General features: G+C 57.0%; 2 protein-coding genes across 2 annotated transcripts; one reads left to right on the top strand and one right to left on the bottom strand.

The window, feature by feature from the left end:
• Positions 1 to 431: 431 nt before the first annotated feature.
• On the top strand, positions 432 to 2,946 carry DNASE1L2 (deoxyribonuclease 1 like 2). Its single transcript, XM_070485200.1, is given in 8 exon segments — positions 432 to 572; positions 863 to 1,023; positions 1,114 to 1,202; positions 1,301 to 1,384; positions 1,471 to 1,654; positions 1,657 to 1,770; positions 1,904 to 2,155; positions 2,604 to 2,946. Coding segments are annotated over 7 exon segments (921 nt in total). The 5' UTR covers positions 432 to 572; positions 863 to 879; the 3' UTR covers positions 2,658 to 2,946.
• A 1,237-nt stretch (positions 2,947 to 4,183) lies between these two features.
• Positions 4,184 to 15,108, bottom strand: ECI1 (enoyl-CoA delta isomerase 1). Its single transcript, XM_014848990.3, has 7 exons — positions 14,869 to 15,108; positions 14,672 to 14,785; positions 10,878 to 11,005; positions 7,111 to 7,257; positions 6,006 to 6,127; positions 5,729 to 5,907; positions 4,184 to 4,460 (listed from the first exon to the last, which is right to left on the bottom strand). The coding sequence occupies exons 1-7, from the start codon at positions 14,918 to 14,920 to the stop codon at positions 4,294 to 4,296; spliced, it is 909 nt and encodes a 302-aa protein (XP_014704476.1). The 5' UTR covers positions 14,921 to 15,108; the 3' UTR covers positions 4,184 to 4,293.
• Positions 15,109 to 15,866: the final 758 nt, after the last annotated feature.

Below are 15,866 nucleotides of genomic sequence, written 5' to 3'. Positions count from 1 at the left end.
GACCCAGCAGCCTCAGCTTTTTACCCTGAGGTGACAATGTGTAGGAGAAGCAGCAGGAGACGTGGGGCTGGGAGTGGGGCTGGTGTTTCCTGATTGTGCTGCCTTAATTTTCCCAAGGGGATGCAGCTCAAGGAGGGAGATTCTGAGTAACGTAGTTTCTGGGGGGGTGGGGACAACAACAAGGCCTGAGCCATGGGCATGGCTGATCCTCTCCCCTAGTCCTGATGCAGGTCTTGGGTGGCTGTCAGGGGCCCCGAAGGCCCGGTTCTGACAGGCTTGGGGGCGCCAGAGCAGGCTCAGGGCGGATCCCCTGCCACCTTGCCCTCGGGGGTCTATGGTGAGAATGGGAGCCAGGAATTCCGGCTTCCAACTTCAATGAGGGGGCGGGACCCAGCGCAGTCCGGCCCCTCCCTGGGCCAGGACCTCAAATACCCGTCCTGCTTGGGCACCAGAGCTGCTGCTTGACCAAGCCGGCGTCTGTCCGATGCCACGCACACACCCCCAGCTTGGACCTCAGACCTCCACTCCGACCCAGATATTGAGCCTCTGACTCTGCCCCGTCCACGTCCCAGGTGAGTCTAGCGGCGTGGTAAGCGGGTGGCTGCATGAGAGTGGGGGTCTCTCTATTTGGGCCTCAGTTTCCCCACGGTGTAAGAGACCGACCGTGGGCCTTGAGCCGAGCGCACCACCCTGGGGAGACCTGGAGAGGGCAGGGGGAGGATGCGCCTTCGCGCCGGCCAGCTTTGGCCCGGCCCTGCGTCCCCCGCGCCCCCCGGCGCCCCCGCGGCTGGGGCGGAGAGAGGTGGGTCCCTGTGTCTGACTCTAGGTCCGCCCTCACGCGGGCCGTGTCTGTCCCTCCCAGAAAGCCCACTCGGCATCATGGGCGGGCCCTGGGCCCTACTGGCTGCTCTCTGGGCGCTGGGGGACATCGGGGCCGCGGGGCTGCGCATTGGAGCCTTCAACATCCAGAGCTTCGGGGACAGCAAAGTGTCAGACCCGGCCTGCGGCGGCGTCATCGCGCAAGTGAGGCCGGGGACCGGGGGCGGGGCCGCCGCTGGGCTCTGCGGGCGAATCTGCCGCGCTTGACCCCGCACCTGCCGGCCCCTCCCCCAGATCCTGGCCGGCTATGACGTCGCGCTGGTGCAGGAGGTGCGAGACCCGGACCTGAGCGCCGTGTCTGCACTCATGGAGCAGATCAACAGGTGCGGTGGGCAGGGCCCAGCGGCGGGAGCCCGGGCCGGGATCCCAGGCCAGGCCTCGGCGCGGCGCCTTGACCCGGGCCTGGCCCGTATCTCCGCAGCGTGTCCAGGCACGAGTACAGCTTCGTGAGCAGCGAGCCCCTGGGTCGGGACCAGTACAAGGAAATGTATCTATTCGTCTACAGGTGAGGGGCGGGGCCGCGGGGCCGCGGGGCCGGGGCGCGCTGGCAAGAGGTGGCTAGCTCGGCGAGCCCACTGCCCTCTCCCCCAGGAAGGACGCGGTGTCGGTCGTGGACACATACCAGTACCCGGACCCGGAGGACGCCTTCAGCCGTGAACCTTTCGTGGTCAAGTTCTCAGCCCCCAGCTCCGGTGAGGCCCCGCCCCTAAGGCCCCGCCCCCAAAGCTCCCCGCCTCCCCTCCCCACCCCCGCCACTGACACCTACGCGCTACCCCAGCAGCCAAGGAGTTGGTGCTGATCCCGCTGCACGCGGCGCCGCACCACGCCGTGGTGGAGATCGATGCTCTCTATGACGTGTACCTGGACGTGATCGACAAGTGGGGCACCGACGTAAGCCCCCGCGTCCACACGGCCCCGTCCCTCTGGCCCCCACTGCCGAGGGTCCCCGAAGGCGCGCCCTGGGGAGGTGGGGGTCGGTGCGGCCCGTCGGCGGGCTCAGACCCGGCTCCGCGGCCTCCCGCAGGACATCTTGTTCCTCGGCGACTTCAACGCCGACTGCAGCTACGTGCGGGAGGAGGACTGGGCGGCCATCCGCCTGCGCAGCAGCGAGGTCTTCAAGTGGCTCATCCCGGACAGCGCCGACACCACGGTGGGCAACTCGGACTGCGCCTATGACCGCATCGTAGTCTGCGGCGCCCGCCTGCGCAGGAGCCTGAAGCCCCAGTCGGCAGCTGTGCACGACTTCCAGGAGGAATTCGGCCTGGACCAGACTCAGGCGAGTGCTGGGCCTGGCAGGGGCGGGGGACGGGGGCAGCGACCGTCCTGGGGTCCCCAGGCCACCGGCACAGGCAGGCAGGAAGCGCCGTCACCCCGCTGCCCAAGGCTAGCTCAACCTCAGCGCACCTGGCACTCCCCTCCCTGCATAGCATTTCTAGAAAAGGCCCTTAGAGGTTCAGTTCTGGCTGCATGGACCAAGTCTGGGATGGTGATAGGATGCCCTTTGCCTCTCCGGAAGCCAGGTCCCCATCGAGACGCCCACCCCACCTGAAGCAGGTAGCAGCAGGGGGGACAGCACAGGCCTCACTTGCAGGCTCCCCGCAGATGCAGCAGTTTGTAGATACCCAGTGGGCTCCATCCTGGGTGGGGGCAGTTCTCTGAGGTGGAGCCTGAAGGAGGACAGGCTGCTCAACAAGGCCTCTGAGGCTTGGCCCCTCTCCCTCCAGGCCCTTGCCATCAGTGACCATTTTCCTGTGGAGGTGACCCTGAAGTCCCACTGACAGCCCTGAGGCCTGCCAAGGGCACGCTGCCTGCAGACTCTGGCCACAAGGAACAGCCCCGCAGGGCTCCTTCAGGGTGGATGGCCAATCCCCAGTGAGGCCGCAGGAAGGTCAGCTGGGCCTGGACAAGTGGCCATAGACACCTTATGGGACGATTTGGAGCCTGCTTCCCCATCTGTAAAATGGGCTACCACCACCCACCTCATAAGGGTGTGAGGGGCACCCGTGGAGCACTGGGCACGCGGCTGTGCTCAATAAACACAAGCAATTGCTCAGTTGGTGCCACACACAGGTCGGCTCCGAAGCCTCCGTATCCTTTCTTAGGACTCAGCCCTCTAGGGCACAAACCTCAGTCCTGCAGCCCAGTGGGTCCCTGATCCCAGCCCCTGTAGGGGACAGGGATGACTTGGCGTGCTCATGTCACATCCTGCTGGGAAGTGACCACCTCCACACTAGGCTGGTTCCAGAAGGCAGCTCCTGTGCTCACTAGCAGAAGCTCCTTGCTCTTGCTTTGCGCAAACTGTAAAGGCTTCCAAGAACTTGTACTAAGTGCAGCTGGGGATTAAGCGCTTACACGCAGGTAAAGTGCCAACTGGCAAGGCCGGATGTCCCTCCTGCAGCCCGCTTCCTAGGTCCTGCAGGGGTGAGGGTGGTCTGGTCAGGAGGGCCTGCCCTTGGCCCCCTGCCCCCAGCCAGTCAGCAGCCCTTGGACATTTGGGGAGTCCCTCGGTGGCAAGCAGGCCGCACCCCTCGCTCAGCCCAGGAAGGTGGGTAGGGTTCAGGTTGTGTCCACAGAAGCCACATGCCTCACGGTGGTACAGCCCCTTCAACGGTGCCTTCCTGGGTAGGTTCCTGCTCAGGAGCCCTGGGCTGGGTAAGGACTTGTCAGGACAGTGGCCTGCGTCCCGGGTGAGCCCATCACCTGAGGATCAGGAACACGTGGAACTGGGGTACATGGTGGAACTGACGAGGACCCAGTGAGGTTTCTAGTTTTCCAAACATCTCACCTTTGGCAAGATTTGGGAACTGGCCTGAATTGTACGGGAGGAAAAACAATTGTTTCAAAAACTTGGACAAGTTTTTCTTGCAAAATCTAAAATAAGATTTAGGACACTCGCAGTGTAGAATGCCTCACAACGTAATGCCTCCCTCGTCCCTCACCAAGCTCCCCCGCTTTCTCTGAACCCTTGTAGGCTCCCTCCATCTAAACAAACAGGGGTGGTGACCAGAGGGCTTTTCTCTGGGGGCTTGTGTGGATCTTCAGGGCCCATGACCACCTAGCCTTATGCCTATAGCAATCAGGCAGCCTAGAGGCCCAAGGACTTTATGCAGAATTCGGCTTTGGGAAAGGAGACACTCAGTGGTGACATCGCCAAGGTCCTGCCAGTTCATGATTCCCAAATCGAGATACTACCCACCAGCGCTCCCCTGCCTGCCCGCCAGGTAGAAAAGGTGCTCATGGGTAGTTGTGGGCCTTGGGACACTGGCTACAAGGAACAGGGCCTTTTAAGAAGATCAGCAAAGCAAAGAGCTGAAAGTACTTTTAAGTTGGAGAACACCTCGTTTAAAACCCCTCGGAACCAGAGGGCCCCCAGGAGGGCGTGTGTGGCTAAACCCTGTGTGGGCAGCGCAGCCCTCAGCCCTTTTTCTGTTTGAGCTTTTCTAAGTACATCTGCAGGGACTTCTGGATGGAGTCTCTGGAGATGAAGCTGACGAAGTTCTGGATGTCTGTGTCACGCTGTTTCAGCAGGCGGTCCACTGTGGGCTTTCGCATCATATTCTTGGTCAGCTGTCGAGCATGGTCTAAAGAAAACGGAGTTCACATGTGAAAACTCACTGTCTGAGACAGTGGCATCATTCCCAACCTTTCCAAGAGAGTTCCAACAGAAACTCTGGTAGAAAACTTAGAAAATCCAAGTAAGCAAAGAGGAGAAAATCACCTGTTGTCCACTGCCCATCTGTTTCTTTTAAAAACATATAGGATGCTGTGAAAATTGCATTCTTAACCTGTTACTTTCACTTAATTATGTTATGGAGAATATTTTGCATGTCACTAAATATTCTTTTACGATGTAATAATGGCTGCACAGCATTCAGTCATTCGTCCCTGTCAGGGGTTGGCAAACCTGGCCCCCCACCATGGCCCTCGAGCTAAGAATGGTTTTTACTTTATTAGATAGTTGAAAAAAGGGTAATATTTTGTGACATGTGAAAATTATATGAAATTCAAATTTCAGTGGCCCTCACTTTTATCAGACCACAGACATGCTCATTAGTTCACGGACTCTTGCTGCCTCCATGCTCCAACGCCACAGTTGTGGCAGAGACCAAGTGACCCACAAAGCTGAACATCCACCTGGCCCTTCAGAGATGGTCTGTTGATCCTGGTCTCTATCGTAGTGATATAACCAGCCCTATTTCTATAAACATACATGCAGGCTGTTTCCAGTTGCCTGTGTAGTGGACTAAACAGTGAACCCCACAAAGATATGTACAAGTCCTAACCGCCCCTCTAGAACCTGTGCCTCATATGGCCTTGTCTGGAAAAAGGGTCTTTGCAGATGTAATTAAGATGAAATAATCTTGGATGTAGCGTTGGCCCTAGATCCAATGACAGGTGTCCTTATAAGAGAGAGGAGAGGGAGATTTGAGACACAGAGACACAGAGGGAGAAGGCCATGTGAAGATGGAGGTAGTGGGTGGGGTGATGTGGTCACAAGCCCAGGAACACCCAGAGCCACCAGAGCTGGAAGAGGCAGGAAGGATCCTCCCCTACAGCCTCTGGAGGAAGCCAGGGAGCGCCCACACCTTGATTTTGGACTTCTGGCCTCCCATCTGCAAGAGAATGCGTTTCTCTTGTTTTAAGCCCGCCTCCCCTGCTTGTGGTGATTTGTTACGGCAGCCTCTGGACACTAAATCAGTCTGCCACTATGACCTGCACGTTGGTGATGTGCACAGAGCACCTTTACATTAGAACTTTCTGGTCTCACCAGGAGCGTCAGGCTGGGGAGGGAGGGGGCTTTGCTCACCCACCAGTACCCACGGCTGCTGCCCCTCTCTGTGCTCCTCACCTGGAATGGCCATCCACTGGGCCATCACTGAGAGTGCTGTGCTCTGCACCTGGTCCTCAGGCACCACCTGGTCCACCATGCCCACCTGGAGGGCCTCCGCTGGCGGAAAGAGCAGCCCCAGCTGCAGAGCGCGCTCCGCGGCGCGGTGCCCGATGGTGTTCACAAGGGTGTCTCTGAACCTGGAATGCAGACACCCACTCACCACCAGCTGGGGATTCCCAGGTGGGTCAGCTTGTCCCGGGGCCAAGTGGAGGGTGGGTGCAGGCCCTGGCCTTACCAGAAGGGGGCAATGATGCCCAGCAGGGTCTCGTTCAGCCCTATGAGGCACTTGGGGTTGTCAGCCAGGACCCGGTAGTCGCAGGTGAGGGAGATCAGGCAGCCCCCAGCTGGGCAGGCTCCCTGCAGGGGAAGCAAGACCACTGGGCTCTGGGTGCTGCTGCAGCTGATCCTAGTCACATTCTAGAGGGCTGGGGTCTGGAGGAAAGGCCTACAGGTGGGTGTGAGCTCCCGGGGTGCCCCTAGCCCCGCTGGGCGCCATACCAACACTGTCTGGGCTGGGTGTGCACAGTGGGGACTCAGGGTAGCCCATCAGCCCAAGGGCCCCAGGCACTGGCAGGGCCATCAGGTCTCAGGGGCCAGAAAATCACTCTTAACCCTCTGGTCAGGGTAGCAAGTTGCCTTTCCTTGCACAGCTTTTGTCCGGATGCTAAAATGCCAAACAACCATTTAGCTAGAGCTGTCATTTCATGCCATGCCCCAAGGGGCCCGCTGCCATACCCAGCAGGATGTCCTGGGAACCCCAAACTCACACTATCCTCATCTCACGCACCCCACTGCCCCAATCAGAGATGGCAGGTCTTTGTCGCTGTCTCCTTCCCTCTGGGCCCCCCACATGCTGTCAGTGGCCACCACACCCCATTGGAGTCTTCCTGACGCTTGCCATCCCTCCCCTCTGCCAGTTTGGCCCTCCTTGCACCTTACTTGGTTGTCACAACGGGCTCTTCTGGGCACACTGGTTCCCGAGCCTTAGCCCCACACCCTTGCCTCAGCCACCCGGCACCTGCGTTCCCACGTCGGGCCAAAGTGATGTTTCCAAAATGTGGATCTGCTCCCCTACTCCCTACAGCCCTCTTGTTGGGCTGTGTTGACCTGTGGGCCCTGGTCCCTGCCCCCATCCCAGTGAGCAAGTTGACCTCTAGTGGCCCCCCTTGTCACCATGTCACACTGGTCTGTGAGGGCACGCTTACCTGTGCACTTCTGAGTCTTCTCCAGGCCCCTTGCTCAACGAGGGCTTCCCCGAGGGCATGGCCATGTCTACTCCATCTCCCCCCAGGCTGGTCCCCAGTGAGTCACTGAGGCCACTCAGGAATGGGGACACTTACGCTGATGGCAGCAATCAGCACCAGGTTGGACAGGTAGAGCCGCAGCCACAGCTCCTGCACAGCCTTCCAGTACTCTGCGTAGTGCGCTGGGTTCCTCCCGCACATCTCTGTCAGGTCCAGGCCAGCTGAGAAGACCCCAGGGCAATCCTGGGGGAGTACAGGAGCCAGGGGCCCCGTCAGAGCCCTCCTCCTGGTGGCAACACACCCCTCCCGGGCCTGGGGAGCCCACAGGTGCCCAACGGGCAGTGGGGCCAAGGTCATGCTCAGGGCGGCAGAGCTTGGGGCTCCAGGGACTCAGCCTGGACCTCCCTTGGACTCAGTTCCCTCTGCGTCCTGGGATGTTCTTCCTTTTCCAGCTTCAAACCAGAAAAGGCAGAATAGGCAGGCAGAGTCCAGTGCTCCCCAGGACATAAATATACCAGGCTCTGTGCATGCCTGGCTCTGTGTTCAGTGTCCCAGGCAGAGGAGCTCAGAGGTGTGGGGAGGACTCCTGACCGAGTCTGGAGGGGGCGCACAGTGATTTACCCTCAAAGGTCAAGCAAGCTGCAGACTCGAGGAGGGCAGCTGTCAGAACACAGACAGGGAAGGAAGGGGCGATGGTCAGTCGAGAAGCCAGACCTCTGCCCTGGGTTGTCACATGTGAGACAGAGCCTGGGGAATGGCCTGGATCGTGTATGGATGCCCCAGGTCCTGACACAGGTGCCAGGGAAGGGAGGGGGAGCAAAGACAGAAGAGGAATGATAGGCTGGGACGGGGGCTGCCAGCACAAGGGGGCGTTCCAGTGGTGGACACCAAGTTCTGGGCACTCATAGGACTGCTGGCCAAGAACACAGACGGGGAGGGATGCCCAGTAGCTATCATGCAGAAACACCCACACCTGGGGCTCGTGTGTGGTCAGGGCACCTCTGAGCCAACGAGCCGCTCCCACAGCTGGGCGCCTGAGGCGGAAGTGGTCTGCGCTGATGCTCTAACCACGACTGATGACCACCTGCGGTCTGGGAGCAGTGGGTGGATAAAATGAAGTATGGGATAGTCACTCTACATCCTTCTATTAAGTGACAAAAGCAAGTTGCTGTGCAGGGTGTGGAACGTGATTCCATTTTTCTTGTACACACGTGCTGTGTGTGCACCATAGTTGGAGGCTGACCCCTTTCGTTTCCACGGAATGTGTCCTGCTCCTATGACTTAAAAAGACCTGACAGAGATGGCCAGATGCACACTCCTGACACCCAGCCCCAGGGGCAGGCGTGACGGTGGCTGGGACAGGGCTGCTCTTGCTGAGGATGTGGGTGGACTTCACCTTCAGCTTTTCTACCTTCTTCCTTATCCTTTTCCCGTCACCGGCCCCCCACCAACTCCCACCCCAAATCCAATACATTTTATCACCACAGGAGTGGGACAGATTAACGTCACTTGCCCACAGTCCTGGTGCCTGAGGAAGCAAAGGTGGAGAAGCCTCTGGATGAGAGAAGGAAACCACAGTGATCCTAACTGGGGACGGCCTTTGCCAGACAGACCGGAAGAGGCGCAGGGCAGCCTGTTTCTGTGACTCAGCAACATGTCTATAGTGGGCTGAACCGTGTCCTCGAAAAAGACAAGGTCAAGTCCTCACCCCCAGTACCCGTGAACGTGACCATATTTGGAAATAGGGTCTTTGCAGATGTGATCAAGTTAAGACGAGGTCATACTCGAGGAGGGGGCCCTGAATCCCGTGACTGGTCCTAAGGAGAGGGAAACGTGGACACAGAGACACAGGGCAGATGGCTGTGTGAAATCAGGGGAGACACTGGAGTGGTGGAACGAGCACGGGAACACCAGGAGCGCCTGAGATCAGAAGCAGAGAAGGATTCTCCCCTCGGGCCTCCAGAACCAGGAGGGAATACACGAGTTGTCTTAAGCCACCTTGTTTGTTGTTCCTTTGTGTTGACCACAGTGGCCACAGGACACAAGAATGATGTCATTCCAGTCATTTGCTGAGGACCCACTTTGGGCCAGGCGTTGTGCTACAGACACAGTAGGCACTCAACACAGAACACAATGCATAGACACGTTTGTGGGGAGAGGACGCCGCAGTGGGGAGAAAGTGGGGTTTGGAGGGACAAATGCTGGCCCCCTGCCCCTGAGCTGTGCAACCTTGAGGGGGGCTCAGGGACCTCCTCTGCAGCGCCCAGTGCCTACGTGCACACAGGCTGGAGCCTTGCTAAGTGCTGGGTCTTCCTCTGTTTCATTCTGAAGGTCCTATATTTGGTGACATGCAGTTCACTCTCTCTCTCTTTTTTGTGAGGAAGATTGGCCCTGAGCTAACATCTGTGCCAATCTTCCTCTATTTTATGCGGGACGCTGCCACAGCATGGCTTGACGAGCCATTCTAGGTCCACACCCAGGATGTGAACCTGTGAACCCCAGGCTGCAGAAGTGGAGGGTGTGAACTTGACTGGCCAGCCCCTCCCTCATTTTTAAAGTACAATAAATAAAATGTCATGCTATGAATGACACCTTAAATGGAGTCAAGCAATTTCAGCATCTCCAGGCAGGTCAGCTGTAACTGTCAGAACGTTCCCTGGGATTTTAACTGTCACCAGCCCCTCAACAATCTACACCCATGAGGATCAGTCCTGCCCTCAGAGCAACACAGAATAATCTCTCTTCCATGGGATGGGCGAGGCTTTGCTCTGCAAGCCCCTGCATCACAGGACCCACTGGCTGTACACATGGGACCCAGCTCCTGAGAATGCCCTGTTGGCCTCTGCCTCTGGCACACGGATGGCCCCGCCATCAGAGGCAGCCAGGCTCTTCAGGGCTGCAACACCACCAGGCCACCTGGGGACAAACTGAGGGTTAAAGACAGCAGCTGCACGCCCACTGTGGATGCTCCAAACCTCTGCCAAACAGGCCGTGACCGTCAGCTTCCTGCACCTTGAACTATGGCAGGGCTAAGACGTTCCCACTGATCTTTGTAATATGGTGGCACTGAGCTTTGGGGGACACTCATGCTGTCTGTGGCTCTTTCTAACTTGAAAGGTGAGCCCAGTGCCTCTCCTGACCCAGCAAAAGCTCCATACTCCACCTCCCCAGCTGGTCTTGTCTGTTTCTTCTCTCGGCACCCCCAGCGCCTGGCAGAGCAGGTGGGCCTGATGCCCCCTAGAGGGAGGCAGGAACAAATGAGGCCCCCAGTCCTGCCGGTCTGAGTCTTAAAACCAGCCCAGGCTCTGAGGACCACCCAGCTCCCCTTCTTCTCAGTCAGTGCAACCCCTCCCCTCAGGGTCACACTCTGCCCCACCATCCTGCACCCAACAGATGCTGCCTATTGCCCTTCTCTGGCCCCAGCAATGACACTGCTCCCACAAATGCCTTTGCCAGCTCTTGGGGACAATGCTGAGGTTCCCCTTGAGAATTCAGAAGGAAAAACTTGCCCTTTAAGAACTGGACTCTAAGACCTGCCCAAAGAGGACGAAAAGAACGGCTTTCAGGATGCGCACTGTTACTGGGGCCACATGGGGAGGGCGCCCTAGGAGTCCACTGCCAAGTGTGTGCAGGGTCCTCCCTGCATGAACCCGCGCGGGCTCAAGGTTATCCCTGCAAAAACGTCACCTGCCCAGGACCACGATCCCTGGAAGCCTCTTGTGGTGGCACCTGCATCCGGGGCTGCCTGGTTCTTCTACATCAGGTGCCATGCAGATGGTCCCTGAGTTTGGACTTTGATGTGCTAACCGGTTCACACTTTGATCAGAGGACTTGGGGCCTTGGGGGAGCTAATGAGTACTCACCGAACTTAGGATGACGCCTCGGAAGGTCTTGTCGTTTTCTAGTTTCTCCAGGCTGATGACAAACTCCGTCAGCAGCTCTAGGCTGAGGCTGTTCACCGGGGGATTCTTGAACTTCATCACAGCAACCCCTAGTTTGAAATGAAGAGGAGAAAGCTCGCACCCAGCATTGGAAAAGTGCCCCCAGTCATACTGCAGGCTCAGCCTGGCCACAGGAAACTACACGGTTCTGGGTTTTTTAATGGAGGTGAGATTCACATATAATAAGCCATTTAAAAGTGAACAATTTGGGTTCATTAAGTACATTCACAATGTTGTACAACCACCACTATCTAGTTCCAGAACATTTCCATACCCAAAAAGGAAACTCCAGACCCATCAGCAGTCACCATGCCTCCCACTCGGGCCCCTGGCCACCACTCATCTCCTTTCTATCCTGATGGATTTGCCAATTGTGGACATTTCCTATAAATGGAATCACACACTACGTGCCCTTTTGTGTCTGGCTTCTTTCATTTAACAGAACATCTTCAAGGTTCGCCCATGTTGTAGTGTGTGCCAGTGCTTCATTGCTTTTCAAGGCTGAATAATATCCCATTGTATGTGGATATCACATTTTGTTTATCCATTCATGTGCTGGTGAACACTTGGGTTGGTTCCACCTTTTGGCTATTGTGAATAATGCTGCTGTGAACTCGTGTACAAATTTTTGTTGATCTTTTTCTTCCAGACACAAGTCCTCCATCCTCATGGGAGTAGGAAAAGGCCTTAGTTTCTTGAGGAGTGAGTGAGCAAACTCTAGGAACTAGATATGCAAGGAGGAACTCCAGAGGGGCGCTCTGGTTCATGCCGGTTCAAGGATAGAGACTAAAAATATCAGGGTCAGATGTCCTTAGACTCTCCATGACCCATTCCTTCATTCTGCCAGCAGCAGGGGAGGCAGGCGGGATGGGCCTGCCCTTGTAGGCAGCGCAGCTGCTGGCCTGGGCCTTCTGTTCTCACTGCCCGCCCAAGTGCAGACCCTAAGGGCTTCAGAAGTGCCAAGGTTCATTCAGGACCTTGGAAATCTTGGGATGGTCAACACAGACCATTCCCTAGGAGAACTAAGTGCTGAGGGCAAATGGGCCCTTCTTCTTCTTCTTTTTTTTTTTTTTTAAAGACTTTATTTTTTTTCCTTTTTCTCCCCAAAGCCCCCCGGTACATAGTTGTATATTCTTCGTTGTGGGTCCTTCTAGTTGTGGCATGTGGGACGCTGCCTCAGCGTGGCCTGATGAGCAGTGCCATGTCCGCGCCCAGGATTCGAACCAACAAAACACTGGGCTGCCTGCAGCGGAGCGCGCGAACCCAACCACTCAGCCACGGGGCCAGGCCCGAAGTGGGCTCTTTTGATACCTCTCATTTATGAAGAAGAGGTAATTGCTAACTGGCTACAAGTATGTACATATAAGAAGCAATCAAAACTTCCAGAAGCGAGCTCCCCAAACTTGGTTCAAAGGGAAGTTTCTGAAGCTAACTCGACTTTTTCAGAGCCTGGTGAGACAGAATTGAGGACACTGGGGGAAAAGTAAAGAGACCAAAGGCGAACACAAGTCAACAAAGAGGAATTTGGATGAACTTGGACATTGTAAGTTAAGTAACCACATCTTTGGCACAGGGTAGGTACTAAATAAACGTTCCTTTCTTTTCTTTTTTTTTTGAGGAAGATTAGCCCTGAGCTAACATCTGCTGCCAATCCTCCTCTTTTTGCTGAGGAAGACTGGCCCTGAGCTAACATCCACGCCCATCTTCCTCTACTTTATATGTGGGATGCCCGCGACAGCATGGTTTGCCAAGAGGTGTCATGTCTGCTCCTGGGATGTGAACCAGTGAACCCACGCCCCCGAAACGGAACGTGCGAACTTAACTGCTGCGCCACTGGGCCGGCCCCTAAACAAACATTTCTCTAATGGAATGTTGAACAGAATCTAAGATCAGCTTCAGTAACAGCACTTAGATGAAAACATTTTTTTTTTAAAGACTGGCACCTGAGGTAACATCTGCTGCCAATCTTCTTTTTTTTTCCTTCTTTTTCTTCTCCCCCAACCCCCAAGTATATATAGTTGTATATTCTAGTTGTAGGTCCTTCTGGTGGTCTATGTGGGACGCCACCTCAGCATGGCCTGATGAGCGGTGCCAGGTCCACGCCCAGGATCCAAACCGGCAAAACCTGGGCTGCCAAAAGGAGTGCATGACCTTAACCACTCGGCCACGGGGCCGGCCCCTGAAAACCTTTTTAAAGTACTTCTGCTGCATGACTTCATCTAAGCCTCAAGCTGCCTGAAGGCTGACTGTGTGTGGCAGCGAGGACAGAACCAGGCCTGGCTTCCTTGACCCCAAACTCTCTACTACGCTCTGCCTGCGTGGTGTTGTGGGAGAGCACTTTGGTAAAAAAATTGCTATCTCACTGATACTTTTCTGTCTTCCTTGTTTCATAAAATTTACCATTTAAACCATTTTTAAGTGTATAATCTGGTGGTTTTAAGTATAGTCACAATGTTGTGCAACCATCACCACTATCCAGTCCAATATTTTTAAATATGTGTTTTGCAATTTCTGATACATATTCAAATCTGCCACAGAAACGATCCTTTCAGAAACTCAGGTTTTGGTTGGACTGGTAGTTGGGCCTCCCCTGAGGCCCCTCACTACTTGGCTCAGGCAGCCCCAACCTAGCAAGGAACTAAACAAGAGCATTGAACCAAGGGGGACGGTGCCCTGCACCAGCTCCAGAGCCAAGGCTGCAGGGGGATTTGCGGGGGAGGAGGGCTTCTGTCCAAACCATTTGAAAAAGGTTGAGGCCTGGAGCTGGGAGGTCATAGGACAGCATGTCCCCAAATCCCAAACTTTACCCATCTCTGCCCCCAAGCCCTGTCAGGACGCAGCTCTGGAGTGCTCTGTGGTAGAGAAAGCACAGGTTTCTCTTTCTGAGGTTTTTCCACCTTTTGTATCCCTGTGGAGAGTTGTAAGAGGTGCTCTGATGGGGGGCGGGGGAGGGCGTCAGGAGTGATTCCACTTGCAGCTCCTGGCTTTAATTAGTAAAATATCTGCTGGGTTCTGTGTCATGTGGGAGTATTAAGAGGAGCTAAAATATTTTATTCCGAAATACTTCCAATTATTTTCAATTTCCAATTAATAGCTTAGATAAAGGAGCACATCCCCCAAACTTTAAAAACAGAAACTGTTTTATCTTCATAATGAACTGGGGGAGGAAAAAACCCATTTAAACCACCTAGATTGATGACCCTTAAGCTCTAAACTCAACAGAACCTGACTTTAAACTTGAGCTTTATCTTGTGGCCTTTAGAAATTCAAGAGGTTTTTTTTCTGCTTTTTCTCCCCAAAGCCCCCCAGTACATAGTTGCATATCTTAGCTGTGGGTCCTTCTAGTTGTGACATGTGGGACGCCGCCTCAGCATGGCTTGATGAGCGGTGCCATGTCCGCGCCCAGGATCCGAACCAGCGAAACCGTGGGCCCCCGAAGGGAGCGCGCGAACTTAACTACTCGGCCCCAGGGCCGGCCCCTCAATAGCTTTCACATGAATCCGAATTCCAGGTCTGGGCTCAGAGTTGGGGGAATAACAAATCGAGGCAGCCCCGGCGCGGGCTCCGCCGCCTCTCCCCTGCGCAGCGGGCGCCGTTAGCAAGCCCGCGCGGTGACTCGGGCGGCCAGGCGGCGGCACCCTAGCCCGAACCTCTGACCCCGCGCGCGCGGCACGGAGTGGCCCACCCGAGGGGCGGGGGACGTCGGGGGCGCCTACCTGCGGCTGGGTCCGGCTCCACCAGCACCCGCTGGCTCCCGAAGCGCCGCGCGCCGTTCCCGCCGCCGGCCGCAGGCTCCGTGCACCCGAGGGCCTTGCCCCGGAGCGGGCTCCCTGCGGACGACAGCGCGAGGCCCGTTAGCCCGCCGCCCGGCCCCGCCCGCCGCCGCGACCCCCGCCCACCGGAGGTCACGTACACGGGCGGAGCAGGGCGCGCGCCGAGAGCCGCATCCCACTTGCCAGCGCCATCTTGACCCGGCTGGTTCGGAATCGGGGCCCCGGGCTGTGGTTTTACCTCCCGGGGCGGCGCGGGGCCGGTACCCGCCCCCTGCTGGCCCCACCTCCGGCCCCGTCCACTCCAGTCCGGGCACAGTGCACTCAGCCCCCGCCCCCGCTCCCCCTCCGTGCCTCCATCACGTCCACCCGACGCAAACCTCCCCGCCCCACGAGGCCTCAGGCCACTCCCCCTGGAGGCCGGGGGCGGAGCAGCCCGACCCCGCTTGGCTTCCGGGTGCAATGAGCGCCGGGCCAGCCGAGGCCACAGTCGGGAGGCCCGAGCCGGCCTTACTGAGCAGGACACTGGGGCTGCAGGGTGGAGGGTTGCCAGGTCGGGAGGCCTGGTGTGGGTCCCTGTCCAGGAGAGGTCCTGGACAAACCCCGCAGGACGGACGCCGTCCTTCCTGCCTCCACCCACAGCTGTCCCCATGGGAGGCTGGCATGCTATCCACCAAGTAGAGAAAGATCAAGTCACCCAGGTAGCAGAGTGTTGAGACGGGGGGTGACTGCACGTAAGTCACAGTGCATTTGAGTCTCAGAGGAGGCTCTGGGCTCAAGTGGTAATTAGGCACTTTGGGGAACCTGGCAAACTCCTTGCTCAGACTCAGCTACCAGAGCATGAGTAACGAAGGTAACCAGATCACACCAGGGCCCGTTTCTCAAACCCTTCCACCCTGCAGACGCAGGTACCAAAAAGGATGCTCGAGGGGGCGCCAGTGGGGGACAGGGCTGCCTCAAGTGCGGGCTCTGCATCCTGCCCTCAGGGATAAGAGGAATCAAAGTTGGTAGTTTAGAGTGGGGGCAGCACAGCCTGGTGGCTGAGGACAGACCAGCCACCTCCCCCTTCAGAATGGCAAGTGTAGACAGCTGGGCAGTGTGCACGCAGGCACCCTCATACTACTGGCAGGACTGCAGTGCC

Source organism: Equus asinus, chromosome 14 (genome assembly GCF_041296235.1).
Source record: "Equus asinus isolate D_3611 breed Donkey chromosome 14, EquAss-T2T_v2, whole genome shotgun sequence".
NCBI lineage: Eukaryota > Metazoa > Chordata > Mammalia > Perissodactyla > Equidae > Equus > Equus asinus.
Note: the sequence above shows the minus strand (reverse complement) of the source record. Positions and strands in the feature narration are given on the sequence as shown.

Excerpts from the sequence above, each read along its gene's own strand:
- ECI1 (XM_014848990.3), bottom strand. The coding sequence starts at position 14,920 with ATGGCGCTGGCAAGTGGGATGCGGCTCTCGGCGCGCGCCCTGCTCCGC. Across the intron at positions 14,786-14,868 it reads GCGCGCCCTGCTCCGCCCGT|GGAGCCCGCTCCGGGGCAAG; the intron begins GTACGTGACCTC and ends TGTCGTCCGCAG. Across the intron at positions 4,461-5,728 it reads CCAGTGGATGGCCATTCCAG|ACCATGCTCGACAGCTGACC; the intron begins GTGAGGAGCACA and ends CGTTTTCTTTAG.